A 14,732-nucleotide genomic window follows, 5' to 3' on the forward strand; every position below is an offset into this window, starting at 1 on the left:
GTGTCCTATCTCTGCTCGACAGACTTATGAGAGCTGTCAGTCACGCAGGAAAACTTCATCTGACTCAGGAATCTGTTCATAAAGGATTTGACGAGTGGCAGCGAGATGAAACTTCATTGTTCCTCCGCAGAGACGAATGGCACCACAGAGTTTTGTTATTATTTCTGCCATTATTTCAGTCTGGAACTGGAAGCATTGTTTATTTAGATGTAGTTAAACACAACCGTGTTGCTTCTGGCAGTGGCAGTGAAATGAGTCGGCATACATGCACTTTTCTTTTCATAAAAAGGGATTATCAGCATCTGTTTCTTTTAGCTTTAGGAACAAAATCTCCATTTTTCTGTGCTACATATATAAATCTTTCAATAACGTTCACCATCCTAGTTCAGCAGCAGCAGACGGAGGTTTTAATTTCTTGGTTTTTGTTAAGATTTTGACCTGATGATGGTGCTGATATGTCGGTTAGATCGACTATCTCACCCTGCCACCAGGGCCGGCGATTGGGGGGGACAAACGGGTATTTTGTTTATAAACGTGACGTTTTGGGGTAGCCTGTAACTTTCGTTTAGACTGATTTAACTTGACACTCGCCAGATGAATGGGCTCCGCCTTGTTCCCCGAACATTCTCAGAAAGTTCAGCGGACATACACGCGGGTCTGGCGATAAATAAAAGTACCCTTAACATGATTCCCTTGGTCAAGTGAAAAATGGTTGATGAAATGTGCAGTTTATGAGCTCTAAATGAATAAAATAGCGTGAGTTTTATTGTGGTAGGATTTTGAAAGCCATAACTCCACTCAGTCCATATCCATATCCAGGCAAAGTGGTAAATAATCCTTTTGGTTTATCCGCAATAAATGAGAGACTGGGAAAGTAGAGGTGGGTGTGGATGGGTTGCTACGGGGGGGGGGGGGGGGCATTCAGAGAATTTTGTCCCGGGCCCAGCCAAACCTGTCAGCGGCCCTGCCTGCCACAACACACCCGGTTCAACTTGAAACACCTTTTTCACACCTGTGAGTGACCCGTTGATCTGAGCCAGCTGTGTTGAAGCAGGGAAACATCTAAAACATGCAGGGCAGCGGGTCCCGGAGGTGAGGAACACTGCTGTAGAGTTGAAGTCGGGGGATCTGAGATGGACTGACGGGTTTGTCTGATAATCCCACAGATGTTTAGAGAATAAAGGCTCAGTCCACTCATACTCTGATCACTGGAGCCTCTATTTGAGCGACTCGTCTTTTGTAACGTGATAAACAGACACACAACTACTCGTTATTATCGCGTTAACGCATTGATTATTTAACGCTGATAATTATTTTATCGCGCATTAACACATGTTTTTTTTTTATTATTATTATTCTTTTTCTATTTAAAAAAAATTTTTTGGGGGGGCTTATGTGCCTTTTAATGGATAGGAAAGTTCAGAGAGACAGGAAGCAGGGGGAAGAGAGAGGGGGAACAACATGCAGCACAGGGCTGTCCGATGCGGGACTCGAACCGGGGCCAGCTGCAGCGAGGACTATAGCCTCTGTACATGGGGCGCCTGCTCAGCCCACTACGCCACAGACCCCCCCTATTTTATTATTTACTTTATTATTGTAAAAGTCTGTTGCTCACAGGCTTTTATTTTGTAAAAGTCTGTTGCTCACAGGCTTTTATTTTGTAAAAGTCTGTTGCTCACAGGCTTTTATTTTGTAAAAGTCTGCTGCTCACAGGCTTTTATTTTGTAAAAGTCTGCTGCTGTCTGCTGTGAAACCGGAAAAGAAAGTAATCGGCGGATCCACCAAACATGGAGAAGGGTACGGAACTTTTACTCGGCCATTTTCATTTTAAAGTTCTTCCAGACGGCGGAGTCGACAGAACCAAAGTCATCTGTAAACACAGCCAAGTTGAATTGTCTTCTCAGCATAGTAGTTCCAGTCTAAAATATCACTTAAAGGCAAAACACACAACTGATAGCAGCAAGTAATTCAAGGAAACAGACAGTGGAGCGAGGCTTCTACATAAAAACTACAGAAAGATGCTGATGTTAAAAGTGTGTTTGCACAACAAATGTTATGGCACTTTCATTCATATGGCAGCACATTTAAAATAAAGCTAAATGCTAAAAGCTATACGCTACTTTTGGATTCATTTTTGGATTTTGCGTACAAATGCGATTAATCGTGATTAATCAGGGAAATCATGTGATTAATTAGATTAAACATTTTAATCGTTGCCCAGCCCTACTGAAAGCGATGCATCTAAGATATTCAACGTCTTCAGCTCCTGATTTAATGATTCATCTGGTTGTTTTTCTTTTGTCCACAGCACGCAGAAGTGTCGGTGTTTGAGGTGAACATCAGGTTTGTCGGTGGTCTGCTGTCTGCCTACTACCTGTCAGGGAAAGAGGTAAGTTTGGGTTTCTCACGCTGCCTCTGCATCGTTTGAGCTTTCTGAACGGGAACGTTGCTTCCTGTGGGCGGGTCGGTCGAACAGACCAACGCTTCTGTCAGCCGTGTGCGTGTTTGCATGTTTCTGATTCCGCTCGGTGCTGTGAAGATCTCATCAGCAGGGTGTCTTAACCTGGAGATTGTGTGTTAAACTCAACTTCTGGCAAAGGTCTAATTTAATTACACGATTAAGACTCTTAATTATCGATGAGGACTCGTTAAAGCCTTCAAAGTTCACTTGTGTTTGAGGTCACGGAGTAGGATTTTAGTTTGAGAGACTTTTTTTTGTCGCTGTAATGTGTTTACTAATGCATACATGAACACACACACACACACACACACACACACACACACACACCATCTACATCTTCATCTTAACGGTGATTGAACCGGAAGTGTGAGACTAAGTGCTCCTTTATTAGCGGGGAGAGAGTGCAGGGAGAAGTCAGACCGGGGAGCAGAAGCCATTTCTGAGTTCAGTGAACATTTTAACACTTCAACACGCAGAGAGCCTGAAAGGAAATCATTTCTCATTTATCGAACCATCAGTGTAAGTATTGTACCATAAAAGTAGCTTTAATAACAGCCATAAACACATCATTTGTTGTTTGAAGGACACTCGAAGGATGAGAGGAAGGTTTGGCTTTACACTCTTCTGTCTGTGTCAGTTTTATTATTACCTCCCAAAGCTTGAACATAAACCTAAATAAGCTCTTAAATGGGTGAACATCTCTCCGCTGTAATTTAATTTGACGATTGACTCCCTTAAAGTCGGCTTTACAAAAGAAGAAGCTTGCGATGTAGACTGGTTTACTGATTAGTTTTAGTTCTTAGAGTCAGTAAGCGGTAAATATTGATCATGTTTAACTTTGTTTTGGTGCAGTTTAGAGTCTGAAACCCGAGGTAATAAAATCCCTTCACAGTATTCAGGCTTATTGGTTCCTGTAGGTCCAGTTGTGATTACGATTGGTTGTTTTATTCACCTTAAAACAAAGAAAACTAGAAAGCTGCAAGCAGCTGTATGCGGGAGCGAGATGTGCGCACGTTGGGATGTGCGCACGTTGGGGCATGCACTGGACGTCGCTGTCGCGCAGCTGTGCCCACACGCACGATACCCTCTGCGTACGTACGAGCACATAATAACCCCAATGCGGAGGGGTTTTTGAAAATTTCTAGGGGGCGCCACTGAGCCATTTTGCTCCGCCCACACACGATACCCTTTACATACGTACGAGGTCGTCAGGGTGGACGTGTGTGCCAAGTTTCATGACTTTGCGATGATGATAAGGCTTTCAAATCACTAACGCCACCACATGATTTTCACCGCCTGGCCACGCCCACACCGTTCAGAGATTTGAAAAGTTTCTCCATGATTTTTCCCCCCATGTCTTAAGAGTAACCTGGCCCAGTTTGGAGCTTGTAGAATTAAATATGTAGGACGAGTTTGATCAAATGCAAGGCATGGAAAAAACCTGACGTTTCCAACCACCAGCAGGTGGCGCTATAGATGGATGTCACTATGTTATATGTCCGCGTTCAGGCTGGGTCCAGCATTCACCAAATGAAGTTTGGGACAGATTGGATAATGTATGTGGGAGTTATAAGCGACTTAATTTTTTGTGGCGAGTGATGGCGAGTCATCAAACTTTGAGGCGTCGCCACGGCCACGCCCTTTAAGTTTTTAAGTTGCCCAATGATTTGTTTCCCCCCATGTCTTAAGAGTAACCTGGCCAAGTTTGAAGTCTGTAGCATTAAATCTGTAGGACGAGTTCGATCTTATGCAAGGCGAGGAATCAAAAATGGCACGAAAACTCACCTTCCATCCAAAATGGCCGCCTTCCTGTGGACGTCGGACCATGGCGATATGAGACTTTTTTTGTGCGTCTCGGCATGATGAATGAGTGTACCGAATTTCGTCGTCCCACTCGAAACTAACCCCAATGCGGGGACCATTTTTAAGCATCGTAGGGGGCGCTACAGAGTCAATGAGCGACTCCCAAAAATATAAAGTTTATATTCTTTCATGTCGTCGACTGGCAGGTGGCGCTCGCAAGATTTCATGAGTTTTCGAGCACCTTTTGCAAAGAATCGGACCCAAAGAGTGATGTCAAAGGTTAAGACTCAGCTTCCGACTGGCTCTCATAGCAATAACAAACTGTAGCTTTAAGACCATCTGAGCTCATTAAATGTGAGACAGCGGAGCCGACTCCTCGTCTCTCTCAGGTGTTTCATTAGAGCTCTGAGAGGCCCCCCCCCCCATCAGCTCCAGGTCAGGGTCCCCTGAAGGACGGAGCAGCCAGATAAATGGCTGATGGGTGGCCTTGGAGGACTGAAGGCTTTTGATGGAGGAAATGAGTGACTGTGGCTGGTGCTGCGGGTCTCAAGCTGCATCAATGTCAGCTGCTCTCAGTGAAATAAATAATGGGAGATTCAAAGGAAGGAACGAGCTTTTCACTGGAGGAGCCTTGAGCAAGCAGTCAGAACACACAATGACTTTTAGCTTCAGATGTGGTATGCAGATTTATCTGGACAGAAAGTCTGTTTTTGTGTCTATTGAAGATAAATCATTTAATCTACTCAATTTTTCAAGCTAATATTAAGTTAAAATCCAAAGAAAATTCAGAAGAATGGCAGGAAGGTTATGGAAAAGATGAATATTACTCACAAAGTAGGTTTAAACCAGCTTTATGAGTATTTTTCCTGTTTATTAAACATTATTGAAATTCCTTGCCACATACAGCCAAATGAAAGAGCTGTAACATCCTACGCTTTAGGTTCCAGGGTCTGATTTGACCTTTTCTCGTGTTCTGGAGAGGTATTTGAAACAGAATAGGTAACATCGTGTCACTTCCTTTCCTGAGACTGTCGCCCAGCTTTCAGAGAAGATGTTTAACTCTGAAACCCAGAGTTCCCAGAGCAAAGAGAAAGCAGGTAAACTGAGCAAATATTCAGCCTCTTGGCGTTGTGTTGTGTCGCTGTCTGACGGGAAAAGTCTTTTAAATGAAACTTTCATTCATTGTCGTTAGGTTTCTGCTTGTTTTATTGCATGAATTGAGCTGCTCGAACATACTGAACTCAGTCTTAACTTTGTGTTTATCAGTAATTAAAGATTAAATGCTCCTATTCCTGGTGAGCCGGGCCCCGGTTTCCTGTGTATGGACATGGAACGAGTGGCAGCCGGCGCCCTCAGTCCTGAGCGGCTGCAAATATTTGAGCTGCTCTGGACTAGCCGCAGAGGGAACTCATGGAGCCTCGCAGATTGGTTCAGACGATGAAAGTTACATCACACAGACCTCAGTAATGAGAGGACTGCAACACAGGAAGCTGTCACCACATCGGTGTCTGTTTCTTCGTTATAGCCTCGGTGCCAGAATCTGTGTCATTTAGCAGTTCTCCTTGAACTGTTTCTGCTGTTAAAGTGTGTCAGAAACGTTTTAATCTTAGACTTTGAGGGTCCGAGGTGCCGTTGAGCCGCAGGAAGTGGATGAAACCAGGAAGTGGTCTTCATTTCTGAGCTTTTGGTTTGTAAATAAACACTGATAGCCATCAGAGTTTGAGCCGAGGAGGAAAACCTGGAAGCAGATGAAGCTTCGGTGGTTCTCGAGGTTCCAGCGGCGATCCGCAGCACTCTAAATGTTAATAACTGTTCACTGTCCTGCTCCTGTTTCCTTAAAGGCCACACACACCTGCCTTCATCTCATACTTGTGCAGTACGTCCAAACTAGTGTGGCTACACCAGAAGGTGCTGTTGAAAGTCATAACTTTACATTCTGCCCGCTGTCTGAGACACAGGAGGACCGGAGAGTTTCTGAGGCAGTTTGATGAATGAGTCGGAGAAAAAATGGATAAGCAGAGCGACTTCCATCCTCTCCCTGGTGGTTGTAGCCTGGCTCAAAAAGAACTGGACTAGCTGTACTGTGACTTAAAATTTGATCAGTAAAAGCGCAGCTGGTGCTGGCTGTGTGCACCCGGCTGGCAGGCTTTTAACATCCCCGCCTGCGACCAGAGCGCAGCGTGCAACCTCTCCGTCCAGAGAAAGGAACGAGCGAAGGATGCAAGGAGGGAAGTTAGGAGAGCTGAACCAAAGAAAAGGCTGCGAGTCATTCTGCTAATCAAAGCTGAGTGCTTGGAGGTGGGGAGGACAGAGAAAGGACAGACTGCAGCGAAAATGAAAGCTGGGAACCCAGAAAGGAAGCGGAACAAGGCAGCTGTGCGTGAAGGAAGACATTGTGTTTGAGGATAATGGGAAGCAGGTGTTGATGTGTGATTTCTATGTTCTGCTTTAATTCTACATTCAGAGAGAATGACATTCTAAGGTGTATTCATCGAATTGTGTTGTCCATAAATCAACAAATCATACATTTAATATCATTCCTGAGAGGATATTCTCATCCTCTCCTTCATTCTGAAATGATTAAACTGAACAAAAACGCTGATGCTAAATGGTGATTGTAATCAGAACTAATCCTCGTATCCTTCAGCTGTGGCTGCCAGAGTAATCCGATAACAGGAATGGGTGTTTCCCTTGTTCTTTAGAACAACTCAGATTACAGCAAAAAGACGGTTTACAGTCCCAAAGCAGAGAGTTGATGCCCGGGTAGGACTCTGACCATCCTTAAAAGCAAAGACGCCAAAGATCAGCTGCATCTGATTCTGCTTTTACAGCCAAAGTGTCACGTCTTATTCACACAGTTTAACTGAACCATTGCAGCCGACATTTCCATACATACAGAACCGGTTGCTGCCTTTTTATGCAAACAAACAACAGCACAGATACAGTCTGAAACTGTCCTGCAAAAAAAGGATAAACGGGCGGTTTCAGATGCTGCAACCAGACGTTTCCGTCTACATTTCTTCCGTATGCGAACATGCAAGAAGTGCGATGTTGGGCCTGTGTCCCATAATGTGTGAGATCCACATGCTGAATTCATGCTGCGATAATCACACAGCAAAAGACAAAGATAAGACGTTTCACTGACTTACTTCTTGATTCATCTGGTCCACTAAAACAAGGAGAGTCTGCAGGTTATCTGCAGGCCCGGCCTGATGATCACAGCTGTCCAGCAGCAGCCTGAGACTGAACAAAGGGACCCACTGAACATGGAAATGTGCTCCTTCAAAACGCACACGGAGGAGCCAAAAGGGACGCTGTAATTTTACAGCAGAGTTAGCTGCCTGAAATAACAGTCCAGAGGCTTTTCCAACATGCCAGCTTGGGCCAATTGCTTGGAAGGACTTTGTATTTCCATATCAGGGGGTTGTTTTTGTTAACTGTCAGACATTTAGTGAAAACTATGGGAAGAAACGAGCAGCGTAACTTCTGTGCACGTGTTGTAGATGAGTTCCATCTGTAAATGAATCGTGTAAATGTAACGTACTGTATTACTGGAGCCTAAAACTCTCATGTTTATTGACCAAAAACTCGTAAACATGTCTTCGTAGTGAGAGTTTTTGCTCTTCAGCTCCCCCTACAGTTGTGGGATGTAACACTGTTGCTATGGAAACTCATCTCTGTGTGAACCCTGCTCATGTACAGCCACACACATGAGTCTGTTGTTTGCTGAAGAGGCCTTAAAGACGCCATCAAAAGCCCACAAAGATGTCAGGTGACCATTAAGCAAATCAGGTTAAAGCTGGGAATGTGCATTACAATACTCAGAGTACTTTAAAGGGATAGTTTGCCTCTTTTGACATGAAGCTGTATGACATCCCATATTAGCAACATCATTTATGAACATTTTCTTACCCCCTGCTGCGTCCTGTGAGCAGAGTTCCAGCTGAGTTTTGGTGTTGACGAAAGTAGTCCAGCTAGTTGTCTGGGGTTTAAAAAATAAAGCGTTTTGCTTCTCAAAACAATATGCGTTCAAAAGAGTAATACATCTGCGTCACAAAATCGTTCTCCAGGAAAAAGTCAGACCTCACAATCGCTTGGCCCTATTTTCTCTCCCTTCATATCACTAAGCCCCAGCCAACTAGCCGGACTACTTTCATCAACGCCAAAACGAGGCCGGAACTCGGCAAAAGAGGCGAACTATCCCTTTAAAAGTGACGCAGGCATGTAAAAGTAGTTGCCTCTGAACAGGGATACCTGCTGGTAGTTAAAAAGATGTTCCTGTTTTCACTTCGGGCTTCTTTAAAAGTAGGCAGGACAAAGACACCTGCTTGAATTAGCTTTGTCCTTCATTACAGATCTGAGTAGAACCGAAATAAACGTTTCAGGCAATCGTGGCCTTTTGTTTAGATAGAAAGAAATAGATTTACCGTTTGTGATACAGAGTGATTAGTTTGGAGAAGCAGTAGGTCGCCACCAACAACAGAAATGAGCTGAATGTCTGCGTCCTCCAGCCAGGCCTCAACTCATTTCCTGAAAGGTTTTATTGTTGTGATTGATCAGAAGGCTCAAGGAGCTGGGGCGTCTGACTCGTGGTGAGCTCAGCTGGTCGTTGCCAATCCCGCCACTAATTTATTAGATTCCATTAAGCTTTCTTTTAGCAAGTATACTCACAAATCTCAGCAGCACGGAGAGCTTTTTCACTTCCGTGCTCATCCTTCATGATCCAATCTCACAGTTAATGATTACTGAGCTGACTGCAGTAATGCTCCTACAGTAGGTCTCACGCTTGGCTGTAAAAACAACATTTTCCAGGTTATTGCTACAGGATGAAATGAGGTTCTTTAGGCCCTTTGTCCCCCTCAGTTACCGAGGTGCCAAACAGGCTAAATCACATGTCAACACCCTGCAATTCTCCGCTGGATTCAATTGCTTTTTGAGATTTACAACGCACATCTTGAGTCCTAATTCCAGGATAAACACGGCTGTGTTCCCTGAAATTTCTCCTGTATTTATTGATATCTTGCTGCCTGTGTTTGGACTCTGCATTGATGATAAGTAGCAATGGAGCCTATAAGGGCCGCGGGCTGGATGCAGGCAGGGAGACCCAAAGGCAGGCTGGGACATATCCGTGAACAAGTCAGCGCTTCGGTCCAAGTGTTGATGACGGGTTGTAACTTTCTTTTGTTGTTCCACAACAACGATAGTCTGAGTGTTCGACCCACGTGAGCTCTGTATAAAGAGAGCTTCTCTGTCAGCCTCAGGCTAACAGTACAGCTTTACTCCAAAATAAAATGCTGTGTGGACAGCAGAGCAATTTCAGATTTAAGCTATTGTCCAAACAAAAATAAACAAGTTGATATGCTGTTGGCTATATGTGTATGTTCACTCAGGGCTGTAATGGCAAAGTCTGACCCATAACTCAGTGTTTATTGTTAGCCCCCGGTTAATGAATTATGAATAATAGATAATATTAGCTTGGGTTTGCTGTGGGCTTAAGGGCAGCCCGTGGCAATGAAACGCTTCAATGTGACATTAAAACCAAACACAGTCCTGCTTGGTCACTGCGTGCTGAATTAACTCGACTTCACTCTCCTGTGTGTGCACTTAAAAAATGGCCATCGACCAACACCCCTCTGGTGCCGCGTGATAATGTATTCTTTTAAAAAGAAGCGCATCGCGTTGGCAGGAAAATGATGTCCTGTGTCGCACTGTAATTAGACAGACACAGAATACATTAAATCTAGATTAAGATTAGTCCAAAACACACTGAAAAGAAAAAAAAGAGCTCATCCTCAGGCAAAGAATAGATGTACAACCCTAAGGAACAGTGGCTCAGATAATGGAAAATAAAGCTGAAACAAAAGAAGTGGCGATGCAGTGTGTAGTGGCATGAGGAAATGGTTCCACGTCGATGTGAGGCGGGAAGCTGGAGGATGGCAGCAGTTTGACTCGCTTGACGTCTAATTGTAGAGAGAGATGCAGTCGATCCGACCTGTGGTGGAAACGCAGGTCCATTCAGACTCCCGTTGAGCTCCGTGTTTACCTCGACCCCCAACAGCGCCGCCGCCGCCGCACTGAGGGAGGATAAACAGCTTGACGTTTGACTTCACATTCCACTCAGTCTTCAGTGTTTTATTGTTGTTGTGGGGAAAGCTGGGCACTTAAACACACAGGTCTGAGTCCAGCGGGGACACGCCGTGCTGAAGAAGCACACAGACACGACGCCGTTACTGGAACTCGGCTTTAAAGCATCCATCAAATGGAGAAATCTTGTATAAAATCTGCTGTAATTGCAGGGGGCATGTGTCCCTGCAGCCCTGCAGGAACCTTAATGTCTCTATATCCGTCCGTGTTCCTCTTCAGGTACTTACTGAAGATTGCTTTACACGGAGAATATTTGAGCCAGTTCATTAAAAATTTAACTATTTTCATTCCCTATACTCATGTTTTGGTTTTTTTTTGTCTTTTAGGGTCATAAAATATCCATCTCAGGTAAACTTTGTCTATATTTGTCTTCTCTGTGTGCCAGTACATTTTACACAGAGATACTCAAATCTGTTAGAATAACATCAGCGTTTCTGATTTCATGTTATTTTAGTGATTGGTGGAGGAGACTTCCCCGTCCAACAGATGAACCTTTAAAACATTTTTTAAGCTTTAAACTGACTTTGATGGCAGATTATTGAACGTCAGCTCATGCTTTTGGATTCGGGGGCAATTAGTTGGACATTCATGCTATTTTTGTCTTTATTAACAAAATGTCTCGTCGTCTAACGACATGGAAATCGGGAATTCTTTCATTTCACTCGCTAGATTCTATACTTGGAAACTGCATAGATTGCATTATAGGAGGCCGATTGTGCATGTTTATTTTTTTCAATGATGACTGTCTGTCATCATATCCTAATTTGTAAAAGCGTCTGCTAAATGCAATGTCTGTTGAACGTAAAGTACAAAAAAAAAAAAAAGTACATTTGTGCTATGTGGACATTTCAATTCATTTTGTAACTGTAAACTTAAAAAGAAAAAAAAATGGCTCTTTTTTTGTGTCAGCTGCTGGACTGACTGACACAGACTGATGTGCGTTGTTTATGGGAACGACATTCATTCTAGAAGTGTATGATTCAACTTGTTTGTTTTTTAAGGAGGAAGAAAATTGCAATTACTGATTATATCGAATCGCAATTATCAAGAATCGTGATACAAATCGATTTGTGACCAAAGCATATCGTCCCAGCCCTAGGATATAAGGCATTAAACAAGGTGTGTAACTGTTCCCACTTCCAAAGGGTGCAGTAATGCAGCGTGATTTGAATATACTGTTGGGTGGAGATTATAGATGGTGAGGCTGGAATATGGAAATCCACTTCCCATTCAAGCTGCATGCTGAATGAGATATTTTCTCACATAGATGGGTGCAAATAACGTGCCTGGGTTGTGTTTTTATGCGTAATTTCTGCTTTCTGAGTATGAAATGCCCCTTTAACCGGCTCAGCGCCACCCACCGGTTTAATCCCGTCTTTGACCTCCTGCTGCACGGGGTCAGCCCAACAACTGATCGCTGACGTGTGAGACACGAACGCTCATGCAGGGCGATGCAGTGTGTTGGGTGGAGCTGACGGACGGCTTTTATCTGCTGTCACCAGGAAATCCATTTCACTCGGTGAGAAAATTGGCTTTGCTTGAGGGCCCGAAAGAGGAAAAACAACCACCCCATTCCCCTTCCCCTTCTGGCCGTCTCTGCTTTGCTCCTGATCTGTTGGAGTAAAGCCCCCCTTACTTATCCACACACGTGCCCCAGCAAAGGTTATTTACCGACCATAGAGAATGAATTTTTCTGGATATCCATCTTAATCCCTTTTTTAGACTGGTCTAATCTGGGCTGAGGAAAGTTAGCTGGGCTGCAGCAGAAGGAGAGAGTTTGAGGACTCAGAACAGGAACCAGAGCTGTCTGACGAATATAAAACACTATTTCAAATCCTTTTCACAGCCCCTCAGAATCCATGTATTTCCTCCTCGTTGCAGGTTTATATATGGTTGACTCATGCTGGTATTTGATGATATTTGCATGCTTGCTTGATAGGGTTTTTGCTCTATTACAAGTGTTTGTAATAGCATATCTATGTTGTCAGACATGTACATATATGTTCTATAAAAGCATAATTAAGAGAAAGATACTCAGCATTTAAAGACTTGTTGAAACTGGATGCAGGCCGGCTGAGATCTTGATTTAATTTGGAGACCGATGGCCGGTTCATTGTTGAATGTGATGTTGTTACACTGCAGTCATCATCTGTGCTGTTTCACAACATGTTAGTAAATGTCATAAAGGGGAAAAAAACAGAGTAAAACTCCATGTTCAACCCTGTTTAAAGGGGATGTTGTGTGAGTTTGAAGTAAATGGCTTAAATGATCTGTTCTCCGGGTGGAATTTGATTGAAATGTATTGAATAAACCTGTTGAAAATCAGTAAGATTTTAGTCTTTGAAATATCCATGTAAATGTTTGTTTAACAGTCAGAATAGAAACACTCAATTAGATCAAATTCATCTGATCAGTCACAATTCATTTTTACTGTGAAAGGGTAAAAATGTTCCTGTGCACGCACCCCGTCTGATTGTTTCTCTCTTTCTGGGCACGTTTAAACCTCACGGAGGCAGAAGTCTGTGGTGGAGGCTGTTTTTTGGAGACCTCGGAACTGTTAAGGATGGTTGAACCTTTGTTTTAAACTAAAGTTTAGTAAATTCAGTGAGAAAAACTCATCCACAGAGTGAGCTGTGCTGTAAAAAGGTCCATTTTTCGCTCCACTTGCTTATAGACAAACAGGAGAAGGTAACCTATACGCCTCATAGTTGGGAATAAAGTAAATGGCAGCCATTAAATGCTTTGCAGGATTTTAAACACTTCGCTTTTAAGATCTCTTTAAGTTTAAGTGTCTGATCAGAATGACCTCGTTAACATGGGCTACTTGGACATCTTGGACTTTATGTCAGAAAAACAGCAATATTCTGTTTTTCGGCTCTAAGTTATCTTTGAGCTGCTGTGGGTCTGTTTTCTGCTGTGCACCAGTGGCTGTGTGATCACCTCCCCCTGAGTTATCGGTCTCAGTCATCGATACTGACTGAGACACCAGCCCAGAGTTTTCAGTTGTCAGGGGAGACTAATCGGCCATCTCTGGCTCCTGTAAGGCACCAACAAAGCCAGTGGTGCCTCTTTGTGTCGCCCCTCGACTAGGGATGCACCACTTCTTTTTTCTGTTTAATTTAAACCGAGTACAAGTACAAGTACTTACCTTTTAGAACCGAGTACCGATGTGAGTACTAATGAAGGCCATTAGAGGCATATTCAACCCAAATACAGCTGCACTTTGTGCTTTTTAGTAAGATAAAACTACTCTTAGTGCAACATTAACTTTCACAAACACATTGCAGGAAAATGAAGCTCCGGTCACACTGGATACATCCCTCCCCTCTACGTTCAGATAACGGCGCATGCCTTCCCTTTAAAGGGATAGTTCGCCTCTTTTGACATTAAGCTGTATGACATCCCATACTAGCAATATTGTTAATGGGATGTCATACAGCTTCATGTCAAAAGAGGCAAACTATCCCTTGTGGATAGTTTTAGGCAGATTCAAATCTGGAGCAATGCCAAAAAGTACCGGTCAAGGGATTGGGCTCAATTTGGTGATGCAGGGTCTCTGATCACGTGTGGAAGACTGATGTCCAAAAGCTACCTAAAGAGGGACATGTCCAATACATGTGATAGAGTGAGGCTGGTGCGCGTTTACATTTATCACATGTAGGGTCGACATCAGGGTACATTCGTGCTAATTTGGTTTTTGATATGTGGATGCGATGCACTACTTTAAATTGCAAAAGTGCATGTGTCCTCTGTGAAGGTATAATTTAGGTCTTGTTCCCAAGCCGTTCTTATAGGAGTTCTTGAAAAGCAGTGCAGTTTGGAAATAAGGTTGTATAGGTCGGACATGACACCTTTTAGATGTGGGGTTGATAGAGAGAAATGTATCAACAGGGCTGACTGGGGGTTTATGTATTATTCTTTTGAACATATATTGTTTTGAGAAGCAAGACTCTTTATTTTTTAAACCCCAGCCAACTAGCCGGACTACTTTAATCAACACCAAAACGAGGCTGGAACTCTGCTCACAGGACGCAGCAGGGGGTAAGAAAATGTTCATAAACGATGTTGCTGATATGGGATGTCATACAGCTTCATGTCAAAAGAGGCGAACTATCCCTTTAAGGATGAAGTGATGGGTGTTGGAAACACTCCGCAGATGTGATTGGAAATGTGAATATGATGCGTCTATATGAGGCGTATTCTTTGCTGTGTCAGATTCCCATCACAGGAACTTCAGAGAGAAAATCGGCCTGAAATAAGACACTTTAGCTGTGACGGGGAGGGAGTCGGTCTGCAGAGGGCAGAAGGAACAAGTGACTGTCGG

At 43.5% G+C, this 14,732-nt stretch overlaps 1 protein-coding gene across 1 annotated transcript in view; it reads left to right on the forward strand.

Annotated features, from left to right (window-relative positions):
* man1a1 (mannosidase, alpha, class 1A, member 1) overlaps nt 1-14,732 on the forward strand; it is a 126,845-nt gene that overhangs the window by 58,323 nt on the left and 53,790 nt on the right. Inside the window, exon 4 of the mRNA XM_075458662.1 lies at nt 2,309-2,389. Coding sequence (XP_075314777.1) covers nt 2,309-2,389 — 81 coding nt within the window. The remainder of the gene's footprint in view (nt 1-2,308; nt 2,390-14,732) is intronic.

This window comes from Odontesthes bonariensis, chromosome 24 (genome assembly GCF_027942865.1).
Source record: "Odontesthes bonariensis isolate fOdoBon6 chromosome 24, fOdoBon6.hap1, whole genome shotgun sequence".
Classification (NCBI taxonomy): domain Eukaryota; kingdom Metazoa; phylum Chordata; class Actinopteri; order Atheriniformes; family Atherinopsidae; genus Odontesthes; species Odontesthes bonariensis.